The sequence below is a fragment of the Gopherus evgoodei genome, unplaced genomic scaffold (assembly GCF_007399415.2).
Source record: "Gopherus evgoodei ecotype Sinaloan lineage unplaced genomic scaffold, rGopEvg1_v1.p scaffold_76_arrow_ctg1, whole genome shotgun sequence".
Classification (NCBI taxonomy): Eukaryota; Metazoa; Chordata; order Testudines; family Testudinidae; genus Gopherus; species Gopherus evgoodei.
Genome location: NW_022060097.1, coordinates 39,280 through 54,839, shown reverse-complemented (window position 1 = coordinate 54,839; position 15,560 = coordinate 39,280). Strand labels below are relative to the sequence as shown.

Here is a 15,560-nt window from a genome sequence, read left to right as displayed (position 1 = left end):
CCCTCCCCCTACAGGGGCCAGGCCCTGGGCCCCATTTCCCACCCCCCTCCCCCTACAGGGGCCAGGCCCTGGGCCCCATTCCCCACCCCTCTGAGCCGCCCCCTCCCCCTACAGGGGCCAGGCCCTGGGCCCCATTCCCCACCCCTCTGAGCCGCCCCCTCCCCCTACAGGGGCCAGGCCCTGGGCCCCATTCCCCACCCCCTCCCCCTACAGGGGCCAGGCCCTGGGCCCCATTCCCCACCCCTCTGAGCTGCCCCCTCCCCCTACAGGGGCCAGGCCCTGGGCCGCATTTCCCACCCCCTCCCCCTACAGGGGCCAGGCCCTGGGCCCCATTCCCCACCCCTCTGAACCGCCCCCTCCCCCTACAGGGGCCAGGCCCTGGGCCCCATTTCCCACCCCCTCCCCCTACAGGGGCCAGGCCCTGGGCCCCATTCCCCACCCCTCTGAGCCGCCCCCTCCCCCTACAGGGGCCAGGCCCTGGGCCCCATTCCCCACCCCCTCCCCCTACAGGGGCCAGGCCCCTGTGTGGGGCAGCCCCCCCTTCCCAGTGGGGCAGGGAATATGTGGGGGGGGGCGTGTCAGGGTGAAATGGGGATTTCAAGTGGCGGGGGGGGCATGGGGTGTGGGGATTAGTGGGGTTTTCTCCTGGGGAGTTGTGGGGCTGCCTGTGGGGGGCTATGGGCTGGGAACGAGGGTTTGCTTGTGGGCAGGGAGGATTAGGGGGTGCTATGGGGGAGAAGTGGGGGGGACAGGGGCTAACGGGCTTGTTCCAGGGGCTGGGGGGGGCTATGGGGTGGGGGATGGGGGGGTTAGGTTACGGATAGGGACGAGGCGGGTTGGGGTGGGGGATGGGAGGGGGACTATTTCTCGTCCCCGCGCAGGGAGCCATGTTTGCTCGCAGCGCGCGTAGCCGCTGCTCGGCGGAGGGATCCAGGAAGAAGTCCCGGCCGGCGGCCGCCGACGGGACAAGATGGCGGCGCTGGCGCGGCGCGCGGGGGCCGGGCGGGGCTGGTGAGCGGCGCGGGGCCCGCGGGGCGGGGCGAGGCTGAGGCGGCCCCGGAGCCGGGACAGGAGGCGCCCAGGTGAGGGCGGGGAAGCGGTGGGGAGAGGGGTAGTGTTACGCAAAGTGCGTAGGAGAGCCGGGGAGAGGCGCGCTGCGGTACGTCAAACGCGTAAACCTTGTTCGGGAATAGCTGTTAGGAAAGCTGCTGCGCAAACACCGTAAGCAAGCGCCGGTTTTACGCAAATAGCGTAAGGGGCGCCGGCGGCAGCCGCCAGCTTGCGCCACGTGACCAGCTCACAGGTGCGGGGGCGGCTGCGCACGATGCGTGGAACAGCCGGGTTGCTGCGCAAACTGCGGAGCGCGCTGCGTAGAGCGCGAAATACGCGGCCGCGGAAGAGGGGCCGCTGCCGCGACTGGCGGTGACTACGCAAATGGCGTAAAGGCGGGTCGGGGCCCCGAGAAGTCTGATGCGTCGCCCCTCCCCCACCCCAACTCCCCACAGCGCCCCGCCCTCCCCGCCCCATAGCACCCTGCCCCTCCCCCCACTGCAACAGCACCCCTCCCCCATCCCATTACACTGCCCCGACCCCCCACAGCACCCCACCCCCCCATAACTCCCTTCCCCTCCCCCACCCGTCACAACTCCACTCCCCCCACGGCAAAAACACTCCTCCCCATCCCATTACCCTGCCCCCCGACAGCACCCCCCCACAGTGCCCCGCCCTCCCCGCCCCATAGCACCCTGCCCCTCCCCCACCCTATCACACTCTGCCCCTCCCCCCACTGCAACAACACCCCTGCCCTGACCCCCCACAGCACCCCCCCACAGTGCCGCACCGTGCCCCTCCCCCACCCATAACAATTCCCCTCCCCCCATGGCAACAACACCCCTCCCCCATCCCATTACCCTGCCTGACCCCCCACAGCACCCCCTCCACAGTGCCCCACCCTCCCCGCCCCATAGCACCCTGCCCCTCCCCCATCCCTCCCCCACCCATCACAACTCCATAACACCCTGCCCCTCCCCCCACAGCAACAACACCCCTCCCCCATTCGATAACACCCTGCCCCGACCCCCCACAGCACCCCTCCCCCACAGTGCCCCACCCTCCCCTCCCCACAGCACTCTGCCCCCCCACTGCAACAGCACCCCCCCACCCCATTACCCTGACCCTACCCCTCTCCCACAGTGCCCATCCTCCCCCACCCCATACCACCCTGCCCCTCCTTCCCACTGCTACAACACCCCTCCCCCACCCCATTACCCCTCCGCTACCCCCCCAGCGCCCTGCCCCCCTCCACAACAGCACTTCTCCTCCACCCCATAACACCTGCCCCTCCCCCCACTGCAACGACACCCCTCCCCCACCCCATTATCCCACCCCTACCCCCCACAGCACCCCTCCCCCACAGTGCCCCACCCTCCCTGCCCATAACACCCTGCCCCTCCCCCACCCACAACTTTCTTCCCCTGCCCCATAGCATCCAGCCCCCCCCACAGCAACAGCACCCGTTCCCCACCCCATTATCCCACTCCTACCCCCCACAGTGCCCCGTCCTCCCCCACCCCATAACACCATGCCTCTCCCCCCACTGCAACACCTCTCCCTCAGAACCCCCCTCTCCAACCCCATGGTACCCTGCCCCTCCCCCACCCACCACAACTTTCCTACCCCACCCCATAATACCCTGCCCCCACCCACCACAACAACACTCCTCCCTGGCCTCTCCCCCACAGCACCCCTGCCCCACCCCATAATACCCTGCTCCTCCCCTACAGCACCTCCTCCTCCCCATAATACCTTGTCCCTCCCCCCACCACAACACCCCTCTTCCACAGCTCCCCTTCCCCACAGCACCCTTCCCCCACCTCACAACACCCCTCCCCCGCACCTGCCCCACAGCACCCCTTTCCAACAATACCCCACCCTCCCCCACCCACAACTCCCCTTCCCCACCCGTAACACCCTGTCCCTCCCCCCACTGAAGCAACTGTCCTCCCCCACCTCATAGCCCCCTGCCTCTCCCCACCGCAACGCTGCTCCCCCACAACTCTCCTCTCCACCCCATAATACCCTGCTCCTCTGTCACAGAGTGTGGGGGAGTCCGGCCCTGCACCCCTCTTCCTGGGACCCACAGTGACTCTTAGCCAGCCAGTAAAACGGAAGGTTTATTGGACAACAGGAACGCAGGTTACAGCAGAGCTTGGAGGCACAGCCAGGACCCCCCGGTGAAGTTCTTCTGGGGGTTCAGGAAGCTTAGTCCCCAGTTTAGGATTCCCTGAATTCCAACCACCCAGCCCAAAACCGAAACTGAACTAACTCCCTCCAGCCGGCCCCTTCCTTTGTCCAGCTTCCCAGACAAAGGTGCTGACCCCCCCTGCACCCACCTGGCTCAGGTTACAGGCCTAGGTCCTGTCCCTCACCTAAAGTCCTCCCCGGCTCTCTCACCCCCACACAGACCGTCCCTACTGCATCACACCCTCCCCCCCACTGCAACACCCCTCCCCCACCCATAATACCCCACCCTTCCCCACCCACCGCAACACCCCTCCCCCACCCATAATACCCTGCCCCTCCCCCACCGCAACACCACCACTCTGCCACCCCAATACCCCTCCCTCCCCCACCACCACTCCTCTCTCCCACCTCAACAATATCCTGCCTCTCCCCCACCCAAGCCATAAAACCCGACCCACTCATACCCCCCAAATAACCAGCCCCACATCACCCACTCCAGCCCCCCCAGGAACTGTGCTGTGAGGTGTCTGACCCCCATCTCTCCCCAGCTGCGCCAAGATGGCCCCAGCCTGCGAGCGGCTGCACTTCCGCTTCCCCAGCTACGGGGATGGGGTGCTGCGGCGCATGGACCAGCTGCGGGCGCAGCGGCGGTTCTGCGACGTGACGGTGCAGGTGAACGAGCTGCGGGTGCCAGGGCACCGCGTGGTCTTCGCCGCCTGCTCCCCGTTCCTGCGGGACCAGTTCCTGCTCAGCGACTCGCCCGAGGTGTCTGTCTCGCTGCTGCAGAGCCCCGAGATCGGCCGCCAGCTGCTGCTCTCCTGCTACACCGGCTGCCTCGAGGTGCCGCTGCCCGAGCTGGTCAACTACCTGACGGCCGCCTCCTTCCTGCAGATGGGCCACGTGGTGGAGCGCTGCACCCAGGCTGTCTCCCGCTACCTGGTGCCCAAGGCCGAGGCGGCGCCGGGCCCGGGGCAGGAGGAGGAGGGGTCCTCCCCCAGCCCCCTGCCTGCACGGCGGCAGGAGGGGCCAGGGGGGGCCGGGGATTTCCTGGCCTGCCGCTCCCGCGGCAGCCCCTCGTCCCCCGAGATCTCCCTGCCCCTCCTCAACTCGGCCGTGGAGCTCACCCACAGCTACTTGCAGGGCTGCTACGAGGACGAGGCAGCGCCGGGGGGGCCCTTCCCCTGCCCCCCAGCCCCCGGCCAGCCAGGGGGGCCGTGGCGGGGCTGCCCCATGCGCCGCCGGCACCTGGAGCCAGCCCGGAAGGACAGGAAGGCGCCCGAGCTGGAGCGGCCCTACCGGTGCCCGCGCTGCGACGGCCTCTTCCCCCAGCTGGGCGGCTTCGTGAGCCACGTGCGGGAGCACAAGCTGTTCCTCTGCCTGCGCTGTGCCAAGGTCTTCTCCCAGAAGAGCAACCTGACCCGGCACCTGCGTGTCCACACTGGCTTCAAGCCCTTCCAGTGCCCCGTGTGCCACAAGTGCTTCACGCAGAACGCCACGCTGCAGGACCACCTCAACCTGCACAGCGGGCGCAAGCCGCACCGCTGCAACTACTGCGCCGTGCACTTCACCCACAAGCCGGGCCTGCGGCGCCACCTCAAGGAACTGCACGGCAAGAGCACCTTGCAGAACAGCCACGAGGAGAGCGAGGAGCTCGCCGGGGCCTGCGACTGAGCGCGGGGCCGAGCCGCTGCCCTCGGACGGGGCCACTGGGCGCCCTGGGGAGGGGCCACAGACTGAGACCTCGGGCCACTGGCCACCCTGGGGAGGGGCCACGGACCCACAGACTGAGCCCTGGGGCCACTGGGCGCCCTGGGGAGGGGCCACGGACCCACAGACTGAGACCTCGGGCCACTGGCCGCCCTGGGGAGGGGCCACGGACCCACAGACCGAGCCGAGGGGCCACTGGCCGCCCTGGGGAGGGGCCACGGACTGAGCCCCGGGGTCACTGGGCGCCCTGGGAGGGGCCATGAACCAAGCTGCGGGGGCTCACAGGGTGCTGGGCACACCCACAGCGATACCACGGACCGTTCCATTCCCTCCTGGGGGGTGGGGGGAGCAAGTCTAATGGGCCTGACCGATCCCTCCTGAGGGGAAGGGAGGTCTGCCCAGGAGACGACTAGACCATTCTCTGCTGAGGGTGACCCTCTCAGCCCAAACCATTTGCTTGAGAGGGAGGAAGAGAATATTCATTCTTATGCCCCCCAAATTCTCTGGGGTCCAAAGGACGGGGTGGGGGGCACTCCAAAGCAGGGGGCTGGAAGCCAGGGCACCCGGGTTCTCTGGTGGTCAGTGGGATGGGGGAGGGGTAGCAGCCCCAGGCTGAATCCCTCTTATGAACCTGGTGTGTCTCTTCACCCCCAGTACCAGGGCCGCAGCCCCCCGGCTCCTGCCTGGTCCGCAGGGTGGGGAAATAGCATGAAAACTTTATTCCTATAAAGTTTTGCCTTTTCCCGCTGGTTCCTTGTGTTTGTGCTGGGACCCACCCTCACTGGGGGAGGGGCAGGCGGGGCTAGCGAGGGGCTGCAGGGCAGCAGTGAGGGGCACCTAGCTCTGACCCCTCTGGTTCTTGCCCCCTGGCCAGCTGGCCTGGGAGCCCACCCTTCCCCCAACAGCCGGCCAAGGACCTGGCCCCAGATACAGCTGGGGTCTCAGGTGCATGTGCCAGAGCTCCTGACTTTCCAGGGGGGCATCCACTCCTTCCCACCCCCGAGTCCAGCACAATCCCTGGCTCAGCCATTTCACACACCCGGACTCACGCCCAGCATAGGGGACCCTGACACAGAGATGCAGCCCCTCTGGGGTGGGGTAGGGGCCAGCAGCACAATCCCATCTACCCCCCCACCCCCCCACACACAGATGAGGGGCAGGCAGCACCAGCTGGTCACTTTATTCCCCACGCAGGGGAGGCATCTTCCCCCTTCAATACAGGAATTAACCGAACAGTCACTGGAGGAACAAAGGCCCCCAGGCACCACCGGCCCCCTAGAGCCGGAGGGGTGGCGGGTGTCAGGTTGGACATAGTCCCCCGTTCATGGGGGGAGGGTCCAGGTGCCCCCCAGGCAGCTGCTGCAACCTAAGAGTCTGTCCTCAGGCTGCCCAGCCCCAGGCCTGGCGTCCACACGGGGGGGGGGAGGAAGGGGGCAGTGTCTGGCCTGCCCCCTGGCAGCTCACAGTAACGTCGAGGGGGCCCAATCCCTGTGGTGCCCACGATGGCCAGGTGTGGGGTTCTGGTAGGTCATGGGGGGGAGGGAAGGGGGCAGTGTCTGGGGCCTGCCCCGTTGGCAGCTCACAGTAACATGTTGAGGGGCCCCAATCCCTGTGGTGCCCACGATGGCCAGGTGTGGGGTTCTGGCAGGTCACAGGGAGGGGGGAAGGGGGCAGTGTCTGGGGCCTACCCCCCTGGCAGCTCACAGTAACATGCGGAGGGGCCCCAATCCCTGTGGTGCCCACGATGGCCAGGTGTGGGGTTCTGGCCAGTTACAGCAACAGGCTGGCGGGTGGGGGGGCTCCAGGCCGATCCTGGTGACATGCCAGGGGGAGGGGGCCCAGCCAGTCCCAGCGACCCGGGGCGGGGGGGGGGGTGTCACAGCGACATGCTGGTGAGGTTGTCATGGCTCAGCAGCCCCTTACGGACGCCGCCAGCCCCGTGGCTCCCACCCCCGCAATAGTCCTGCAGGTTGTGGCGCAGGGTGACCAGGGCGGAGCCCAGGCAGGAGCGGTTGGGGGCCTGGTTGCCACCAGGCAGCTGGAGCAGCACGGTGGCCACGCCGGCCATGCCGTCCTCTGTGGGCTCCAGCGTGACGGGGCCCACGCGGAAGCTGGGGCTGGGGTAGGGGCAGGAGCAGCCCAGCAGCTGAGCCAGGAAGGGCTCGGAGCGGCGGAGGTGGGCTGCGTAGGGGGCCTCGGGGTAGGGCTTGAGGCGGGCCGGGGGGGCGGGCGGCTTGTGGGGCCGGGCTGGCAGGAAGAGCCGCTCGGCGGCCGGGGGCCCGGGCTCCGGCTCGAAGCAGACGGTGACCTTGGCGAAGGGGCGACTGGCCATCTTGGTCATCTCCTGCAGCTGGCGGTGCTGCTCGTGCCGCAGGTCCAGGCACTGCTTGGCCTTCCAGAGCAGGACGCAGGCCGAGAGGAAGAGGAAGAAGCAGGAGAAGAAGACGGAGAAGAAGACGAAGAGATCGATGTGGGCCTGGTCCTGCCGGAAGAAGAGCAGCCCCTGCGAGGCGCCGCCGTGCCCGCCGCCGCCCACCCCCAGCAGCAGCAGGTAGAAGCGGCTGGACTTCAGCGCGTGCAGCTCGTGCGGGTAGGTCACCACCAGCCGGTCTCGCACGCCTCGCACCACCAGAACGGCCTGCGGCTCCCGCACCGTCAGGTACGTGATGAGCCCGCGGGGGCGCTCCTCCCGCATCCGGGGTGGGGCCGTGCCGTTGGGCCCCCCCTCGGCCCCACCCGGCGCCAGCACCCGCACGGCGTGCACCCCCGTGGCCCGGTCCACCTCCACCGCGAAGGTGTCGTAGGCAGGCGAGACGAAGAGGTCGATGGCGCCGAAGGTGACGTCCACGGTGATGCGGATGTCGACGTTGGTGAACTTGGGCTGCACCCCGAAGAGCACGGTGCGGCCGCGCGCCAGGTGCTGCAGGTTGGGCTGGTGGAAGCAGTTGCTCTGCGAGGTGGGGTCGAAGCAGAACTCCTGCTCCACCGAGATGAGCCGGTAGCACTGGAGTCCCCCGACCGGCGCCCCGTGGAACGAGTCCCGGCACTTGGCGCACTGGGGGGAAGGGGGTCAGTGAGAGCGGTGCCCCTCGCCTGGCTCAGCCCAGGCCCCCACCTCTGTCCCACAGGGCTCCCTCTGAGCACCCCACCCCCACTGGCTCAGCCCAGCCCCCCCAACCCTGCCCCACAGGGTTCCCTCTGAGCCCCCCTCCCCAGCCATAGCCCCATCCCTGCCCCACAGGACTCCTTGTGAATGCCCCTCACCCCACTGGCTCAGCCCAGCCCAGCCCACTACCCCACCCCACAGGGCTCCCTCTGAGCACCCCACCCCCGCTGTCTCAGCCCAGCCCCCCCACCCCTGCCCCACGGGGCACCCTCTGAGCACCCGCACCAGCTCAGACCAGCCCCCCACAACCCTGCCCCCCGGGGCTCCCTCTGAGCCCCCCTCCCCAGCCGTAGCCCCCTCCCTGCCCCACAGGACTCCTTGGGAACACCCCCCCCGCCCCCCACTGGCTCAGCCCAGCCCGCTACCCCGCCCCACAGGGCTCCCTCTGAGCACCCGCTCCCCCCTGCTGGCTTAGCCCCCATCCCATGCAGCTCTCCCTCCCCCCAACCCCTGCCCCACAGGGCTCCCTCTGAGAGCGACCCCCCCAGCGCAGCCTCACAGGGATCCCTCTGAGCATCCCCTCCCCTTGCCTCATCCCCACCCCTGCCCCAGAGAACTTGTAAGAGCCCTGGCTGGCCCCGCCCCTGTCTCAGGCCCCGCCCCCACCTGGTACTTGTAACAGCCCTGGCTGGCCCCACCCCTGTGCCAGGCCCCGCCCCCACCTGGTACTTGTAACAGCCCTGGCTGGCCCCGCCCCCGGCCCAGGCCCCGCCCCCACCTGGTACTTGTAGCAGCCCTGGCTGGCCCCGCCCCCGGCCCAGGCCCCGCCCCCACCTGGTACTTGTAGCAGCCCTGGCTGGCCCCGCCCCTGGCCCAGGCCCCGCCCCCACCTGGTACTTGTAACAGCCCTGGCTGGCCCCGCCCCCGGCCCAGGCCCCGCCCCCACCTGGTACTTGTAACAGCCCTGGCTGGTCCCGCCCCCGGCCCCGCCCCCACCTGGTACTTGTAACAGCCCTGGCTGGCCCCGCCCCTGGCCCAGACCCCGCCCCCACCTGGTACTTGTAGCAGCCCTGGCTGGCCCCGCCCCTGGCCCAGGCCCCGCCCCCACCTGGTACTTGTAGCAGCCCTGGCTGGCCCCGCCCCCACCTGGTACTTGTAGCAGCCCTGGCTGGCCCCGCCCCCGGCCCCGCCCCCACCTGGTACTTGTAACAGCCCTGGCTGGCCCCGCCCCTGGCCCAGGCCCCGCCCCCACCTGGTACTTGTAGCAGCCCTGGCTGGCCCCGCCCCTGGCCCAGGCCCCGCCCCCACCTGGTACTTGTAGCAGCCCTGGCTGGCCCCGCCCCTGGCCCAGGCCCCGCCCCCATCTGGTACTTGTAGCAGCCCTGGCTGGCCCCGCCCCCATCTGGTACTTGTAGCAGCCCTGGCTGGCCCCGCCCCTGGCCCAGGCCCCGCCCCCACCTGGTACTTGTAGCAGTCTTTCTTGTCAGCCTGGGCGCTGTTCTGGCAGGGGCCCGTCTCTGTGTTGTTCTGGCAGGGGCAGCCCGTCCCGTCCAGCTCGTTACACGTGTCTGCGTGGCCGTTACACTGGCACCTGGGGGGACAAGAGGGGTCAGAGTGTGCGGGGGCTGCACAGGGCACCTGCCTCCCACGCACGGGAAACCAGCCAAGCCAGGCGCCAAGGGCTGCGGGAAGCAAACCCCAAGCGGGGTCTGGCTGGGGGTGCCCCAGGCTTTGGGAAAAGGGGGAAACCCCCACAGAGCCGGGAGAGATCAGCGCGGAGCTGAGGGCCAGGCAGGCAGCAGACACGTTATGGGCTGTGCGCCCGACAGATCAACTGCTCCCGAGGGGCTCACCCTGCTGCGAGGAGACGGATGGGAACAGGAGCCAGCACCAGCCCCAGGCCGGGCTCCTGCAGGATCCGCGTCCGGCTGGGCTCCCCGGCCCCCCAGCCGCAGTGTAAGGAGCAGCAGCCATGAGCCAGGAAGCAGAAAGTCACATCCTCACATTCCCTCTAAACTGTGACAAACCGGTTCCCTGCCTCTCGTGACCTGCGCTTCCCCCGTCCCTGCCCGCGCAGGCACCCCCCGAGCTGCCGGAGGATCCTCCTCTCCCCTAGCACCGGTATAAGGGGCCCAGCCCTCGGCTCCCTCTTACCGAGCAGTGTGAGGAGGGCCCGCCGAGCCAGTCACTGCAGCCCTGGTTGTGATGGCACGTGTGATGCTGAACTCCCCCAGGCAAACCGGCGGCTTTGTGGCGCTACTGGTAGCGCTGGAGGCTGCCGGGGAGGGGCCTCACTCTATCTCTGTGTGCCCCCGTCTGTCTGTTCTCCCCCAGCCTGGCCCGCGTCCCTCCCCCAGGCACTTCATACAACTCAAGTGGGGGGCGCTGGCCGGCGCAGGCCGTGCACAGGAAAACCCCTGCTAAACCCCCGTGATTGAGCCATGCCCTGGGATGGGGAAACGCTCCGCACCCTGCAAAGAGTCCCAGCTACTCAAACTGTCCACACGTAACACCAGGCGACCTGACGAGCCATTTACAGAAACCCACGAACACACTTTGCCAAGGCAGAGCGGGGGCTCGGTGGGGCCCCTAATACCGGCACTAGGAGTGACACCAGGGCGCCAGACTGAGCCGCCGGCGCCACTGGGGGAAAACCTCTGACAGCTTGGGGGGCGCCGGCGCCAGAAGGGACGTGAGCAAGCGCTCGATGTCATGCCGGGCTAGTCAGAAGGCCCGTCCTCACAGCTCCCACCAGAAGCCGAACACCAGGGGCGTAGAGACAAGTTCGATGGCATCTGGCTGGCAAGGACCCACTTCTCAGCAGCGAGGGTGTGAAACCTGCATTGTTGTATTGTGTTTATGGTCCCCACTGCCCTGTGCTCTGTCTGGGTCTCTGCTTGTGTAACTGACTTTGCCAGATTTACCTCAGTGACGCTGGCGGGCTCGGAGGGTAGAGGATGTTTGATGATTGCTCAGTAATACTCCAGTATCAGGACTGGTGTTTCACTATAACTGGGCTCCAAAGAGAACCAGAACCAGGCCCCAGCAGAACTGCCCAACCTCAGCACCGGGCCGAGACTGGAGCCCCCCGACGGACCCGATCCTGACGGGCCAGCAGGGAACGTTCCCCTGAGTGGGAGTGGGGAGCAGGGCATGTGCAGTGGGCAACTGGTCATAGACAGAGATTCGGATATTACTGTGTGAGGCTCCTTCACTGGGAAAAGACCCCGCAGACCCCCAGGACGCTGCCTGAGCCCTAGGAACGGGGTGAGAGAGTGCCCTAGGGTGGGCAGGTAACAATGGCTCTGTACCGGGTGCACCCGCCTCCCCCCGGCCCCGTACCGGGTGCACCTGCCCTCCAGCAGGAAGTAGCCATGCAGGCAGCTCTCACACTTCTCCCCAAAACTGTTGTTCTGGCAGCTCACGCAGACGGCCACGTCCTCGGCCGGCCCCTCGGTCACCCAGCTGGGGACCTGCGGAGACAGGTGAGAGGGGGAACCCGGCCCTACCCTCCCTGCCCTGGGGCCCAGCTGGGGATCAGGGGACACAGGGGAAGATGGAGACCCGGCCCCTCCCCGCCCTGTGACCCAGAGGGGGATAGAGGAACGGGGGGGAAAGACAGGGACCCAGCCCCTCCCCACCCTGGGACCCAGCTCAGGAAGACAGGGGGACCCGCCCCTCCCCACCCTGGGAGCCAGAGGGGGATAGAGGGAAGACAGGGACACGGTCCCTCCCCACTCAGGGGGAGGGGGGGGGAAGACGGGGACCCACCCCCTCCCTGCCTGGGGCCCAGCTGGGGAAGACAGGGTGACCCGGCCCCTCCCCAGCCTGGGGCCCAGAGGGGGATAAGGGGATGTGGGGGGGGAAGACAGGGGCCCAGCCCCTCCCAACCTAGGGGGATGGGCGGGGAAGACAGGGGCCCAGCCCCTCCCAATCCGGGGGATGGGGGGGGAAGACAGGGGCCCAGCCCCTCCCAATCCGGGGGATGGGGGGGGAGAGATGGGGACCTGGCCCCTCCCTGCCCTGGGGCCCAGCTGGGGATCAGGGGACACAGGAGAAGATGATGGGGACCCGGCCCCTCCCCACCCGGGGGGGGACAGAGGGACCTGGCCCCACCCCTCCCCACCCTGGGGCCTGGCAGGGGATCTGCGGGAATGGGGGCAAGACAGGGAGACACCTGCCAGGGGCCCGGCTCACCAGGGAAGGCTCCAGCGGGAAGCGGGCGGGGTCCCGCCGGGCAGCCCCCAGCTCCTCACGGGACATGCAGACGTCGCTGTTCCCGCGGCAGAACGCGCGGCAGGGCCGGCAGGTTCCCCCATTCAGTGCCGAGCCCACGAAGAGCGGCCGGCACTTCTCACAGTGCGCCCCCTGCCGGGAGAGGGGGGTTAAACCCCACAGAGCCCTGCCCCCATGATCCCCCACAGTGCGTCCCCTGCCGGGAAAGGGGGGTTAAACCCCACAGAGCCCTGCCCCCATGATCCCCCACAGTGCGTCCCCTGCCGGGAAAGGGGGGTTAAACCCCACAGAGCCCTGCCCCCCATGATCCCCCACAGTGCGTCCCCTGCCGGGAGACGGGGGTTAAACCCCACAGTGCGCCCCCCGCCGGGAAAGGGGGGTTAAACCCCACAGAGCCCTGCCCCCCATGGCTCAGCCTGGGATGTCAGAGACCCCCTCTGGGACCCTCCTTCACCCCCCAATGCACAGTGAACCCGTCCCCCCGACCCACATGGAGTGATCCCAGAGGCTCCACACACAAAGAAACCCCTAATCCCCCAGTCACCAGTCACCACCCACCACCACACAGGGCGATCAGAGACCCCTCCATGTCCCCCTCACCTTGGTGTCATTTGTGTGTTCCAGGCACGCCCCCCTCACCATGGTGTCGTTGGCGTGCTCCATGCCCCCCTCACCATGGTGTCATTGGCACATTCCAGGCACCCCCTCCACCATGGTGTCGTTGGTGTGCTCCAGGGCCCGACCCCTCACCATGGTGTGGTTGGCGCACTCCAGGCACCACCCCCCCCTCGCCATGGTGTGGCTGGTGCACTCCAGGCACTGGTTCCCCCCTCACCATGGTGTGGTTGTGGCACTCCAGGCACTGGTCCCTCCCTCACCATGGTGTGGTTGGCACACTCCAGGCACCGCCCCCCCCTCGCCATGGTGTGGCTGGCGCACTCCAGGCTCTGGTTCCCCCCCTCGCCATGGTGTGGTTGGCACACTCCAGGCACCGCCCCCCCATGGTGTGGTTGGCGCACTCCAGGCACCGCCCCCCCCCTCACCATGGTGTGGTTGGCGCACTCCAGGAACCGCCCCCCCCCCCATGGTGTGGTTGGCGCACTCCAGGAACCGCCCCCCCCACCATGGTGTGGTTGGCGCACTCCAGGCACCGCCCCCCCCACCATGGTGTGGTTGGTGCACTCCAGGCACCGCACCCCCCATGGTGTGGTTGGCGCACTCCAGGCACAGCCCCCCGCCCCCATGGTGTGGTTGGCGCACTCCAGGCACAGCCCCCCGCCCCCATGGTGTGGTTGGCGCACTCCAGGCACCGCCCCCCCACCATGGTGTGGTTGGCGCACTCCAGGCACCGCCCCCCCTCACCATGGTGTGGTTGGCGCACTCCAGGCACTGCCCCCCCCTCACCATGGTGTGGTTGGCGCACTCCAGGAACCGCCTCCCCCACCATGGTGTGGTTGGCGCACTCCAGGCACCGCCCCCCCCACCATGGTGTGGTTGGCGCACTCCAGGCACCGCCCCCCCCACCATGGTGTGGTTGGTGCACTCCAGGCACCGCCCCCCCCACCATGGTGTGGTTGGCGCACTCCAGGTACCGCCCCCCCCACCATGGTGTGGTTGGCGCACTCCAGGCACCGCCCCCCCTCACCATGGTGTGGTTGGCGCACTCCAGGCACTGCCCCCCCCTCACCATGGTGTGGTTGGCGCACTCCAGGAACCGCCTCCCCCACCATGGTGTGGTTGGCGCACTCCAGGCACCGCCCCCCCCACCATGGTGTGGTTGGCGCACTCCAGGCACCGCCCCCCCCACCATGGTGTGGTTGGTGCACTCCAGGCACCGCCCCCCCCACCATGGTGTGGTTGGCGCACTCCAGGTACCGCCCCCCCCACCATGGTGTGGTTGGCGCACTCCAGGCACCGCCCCCCCTCACCATGGTGTGGTTGGTGCACTCCAGGCACCGCCCCCCCTCACCATGGTGTGGTTGGCGCACTCCAGGCACCGCCCCCCCTCACCATGGTGTGGTTGGCGCACTCCAGGCACTGGTCCCGCGCCCCGACGCCGGCGCAGTCACTGTGCCGGTTGCACCGACACTCCACCGAGCAGTTCTCGCCCACGTAGCCGAAGTGGCAGCGGCACCGGTTGGGCTCCACGCACGTCCCGTTCACGCAGCCCTGCTGGCAGACCGGCCGACACAGCCCCGAGGTGCTGCGGGGAGAGGGGGTCAGGCGCCCGGCTGGGGATGGGGGGGGGGGGGGGCACGTGCCCGGCTGGGGTGGTGCCCGGGGGGCGGGGGAGGGCAGGCCCAGAGCAGGCCCAGGGTGGGGGGAGAGATCTCAAGCCGTCGACAGCCCTTGCCTGCCCATGTGCTCCCCCACCCCAGGCAGCCCCCTTCCCAGGTACCCTCCCCCCACACACACCCTGCCCTATGCCCCGCTGCCCCCGGGTCTCAGCCCCACCCCAGGCAGTCCCCCAAAGGTCCCAGCCCCCCCCGGGCTCACTTGTGCAGGGTGTAGCCGGCCTTGCAGGCGCACTCGTAGCCGTGGGGCCGGTCGTGGCAGGTCTGCGTCTCATTACAGTCGTGGTGCCCATTCAGACACTCATTCTCCGGGGGGCACGACAGGAAGGACCAGGTGGTCCCCGGCCCGCAGGCCTGCGCCAGCCCTGGGGACAGCGGCATTGTGGGTAAAAGACAACCCCCAGCCCCGGGGAAAGTGGCACTGTGGGTAAAACACAACCCCCAGCTCCAGGGAGAGCGGCATTGTGGGTAAATCCTCCCCATGGAGCCCATGCTGGAGCATTGTGGGTAATGCGTCCCTCGCCCCAATACCTACCATGCCGGGGCCCGCCCAGGCCCCCCTCCAGGCAGCGCCCGTGGCCATTCTCACCGGGGCGGCCGCACCAGCCGCAGCGGGGCTGGCGGGTGCAGCGGGCGCATTGCAGAGCACGGGCGCAGGGGGGGGTGCAGCTCTCGGTCCCTCTCAGTACCCGCCCACACAGCCCTGCCAGACACCGCATGGGCAGGAAGGTGGGGCTCATGCACTGCAGGGAAAGAAGGGGGTTACTACTGCCCTCAGCTTGTGCGGCCCCCCCAAATCCCCCTCCCTGGGATCCCAAATCCCCATGTTTCCCCTAACCTCCCCAGGATCCCCCCTTGACGTGTCCTCACCTGAAATCCTCCCTCCCCAGGATACCCACCCACCCACCCACGGCCAGCACGGCCTCCCCAAAATCCCATCTCCCAGGGATCCTACGTCCCCATGTCTCCCCTCT

At 68.7% G+C, this 15,560-nt stretch overlaps 2 protein-coding genes across 2 annotated transcripts in view; one reads left to right on the top strand and one right to left on the bottom strand.

Moving 5' to 3' along the window:
- Nucleotides 1-1,025: 1,025 nt before the first annotated feature.
- On the top strand, nt 1,026-5,698 carry LOC115643882 (zinc finger and BTB domain-containing protein 26-like). Its single transcript, XM_030547872.1, has 2 exons — nt 1,026-1,082; nt 3,792-5,698. The coding sequence occupies exon 2, from the start codon at nt 3,802-3,804 to the stop codon at nt 4,912-4,914; it is 1,113 nt and encodes a 370-aa protein (XP_030403732.1). The 5' UTR covers nt 1,026-1,082; nt 3,792-3,801; the 3' UTR covers nt 4,915-5,698.
- Nucleotides 5,699-6,113: 415 nt separating this feature from the next.
- Nucleotides 6,114-15,560, bottom strand: part of MEGF8 (multiple EGF like domains 8) — a gene marked incomplete at its 5' end in the record, with an annotated part of 48,686 nt that continues 39,239 nt past the window's right edge. The window contains 7 exons of the mRNA XM_030547920.1: nt 6,114-8,005; nt 9,515-9,647; nt 11,399-11,529; nt 12,254-12,424; nt 14,303-14,495; nt 14,789-14,951; nt 15,122-15,329. Coding sequence (XP_030403780.1) covers nt 6,827-8,005; nt 9,515-9,647; nt 11,399-11,529; nt 12,254-12,424; nt 14,303-14,495; nt 14,789-14,951; nt 15,122-15,329 — 2,178 coding nt within the window. The remainder of the gene's footprint in view (nt 8,006-9,514; nt 9,648-11,398; nt 11,530-12,253; nt 12,425-14,302; nt 14,496-14,788; nt 14,952-15,121; nt 15,330-15,560) is intronic.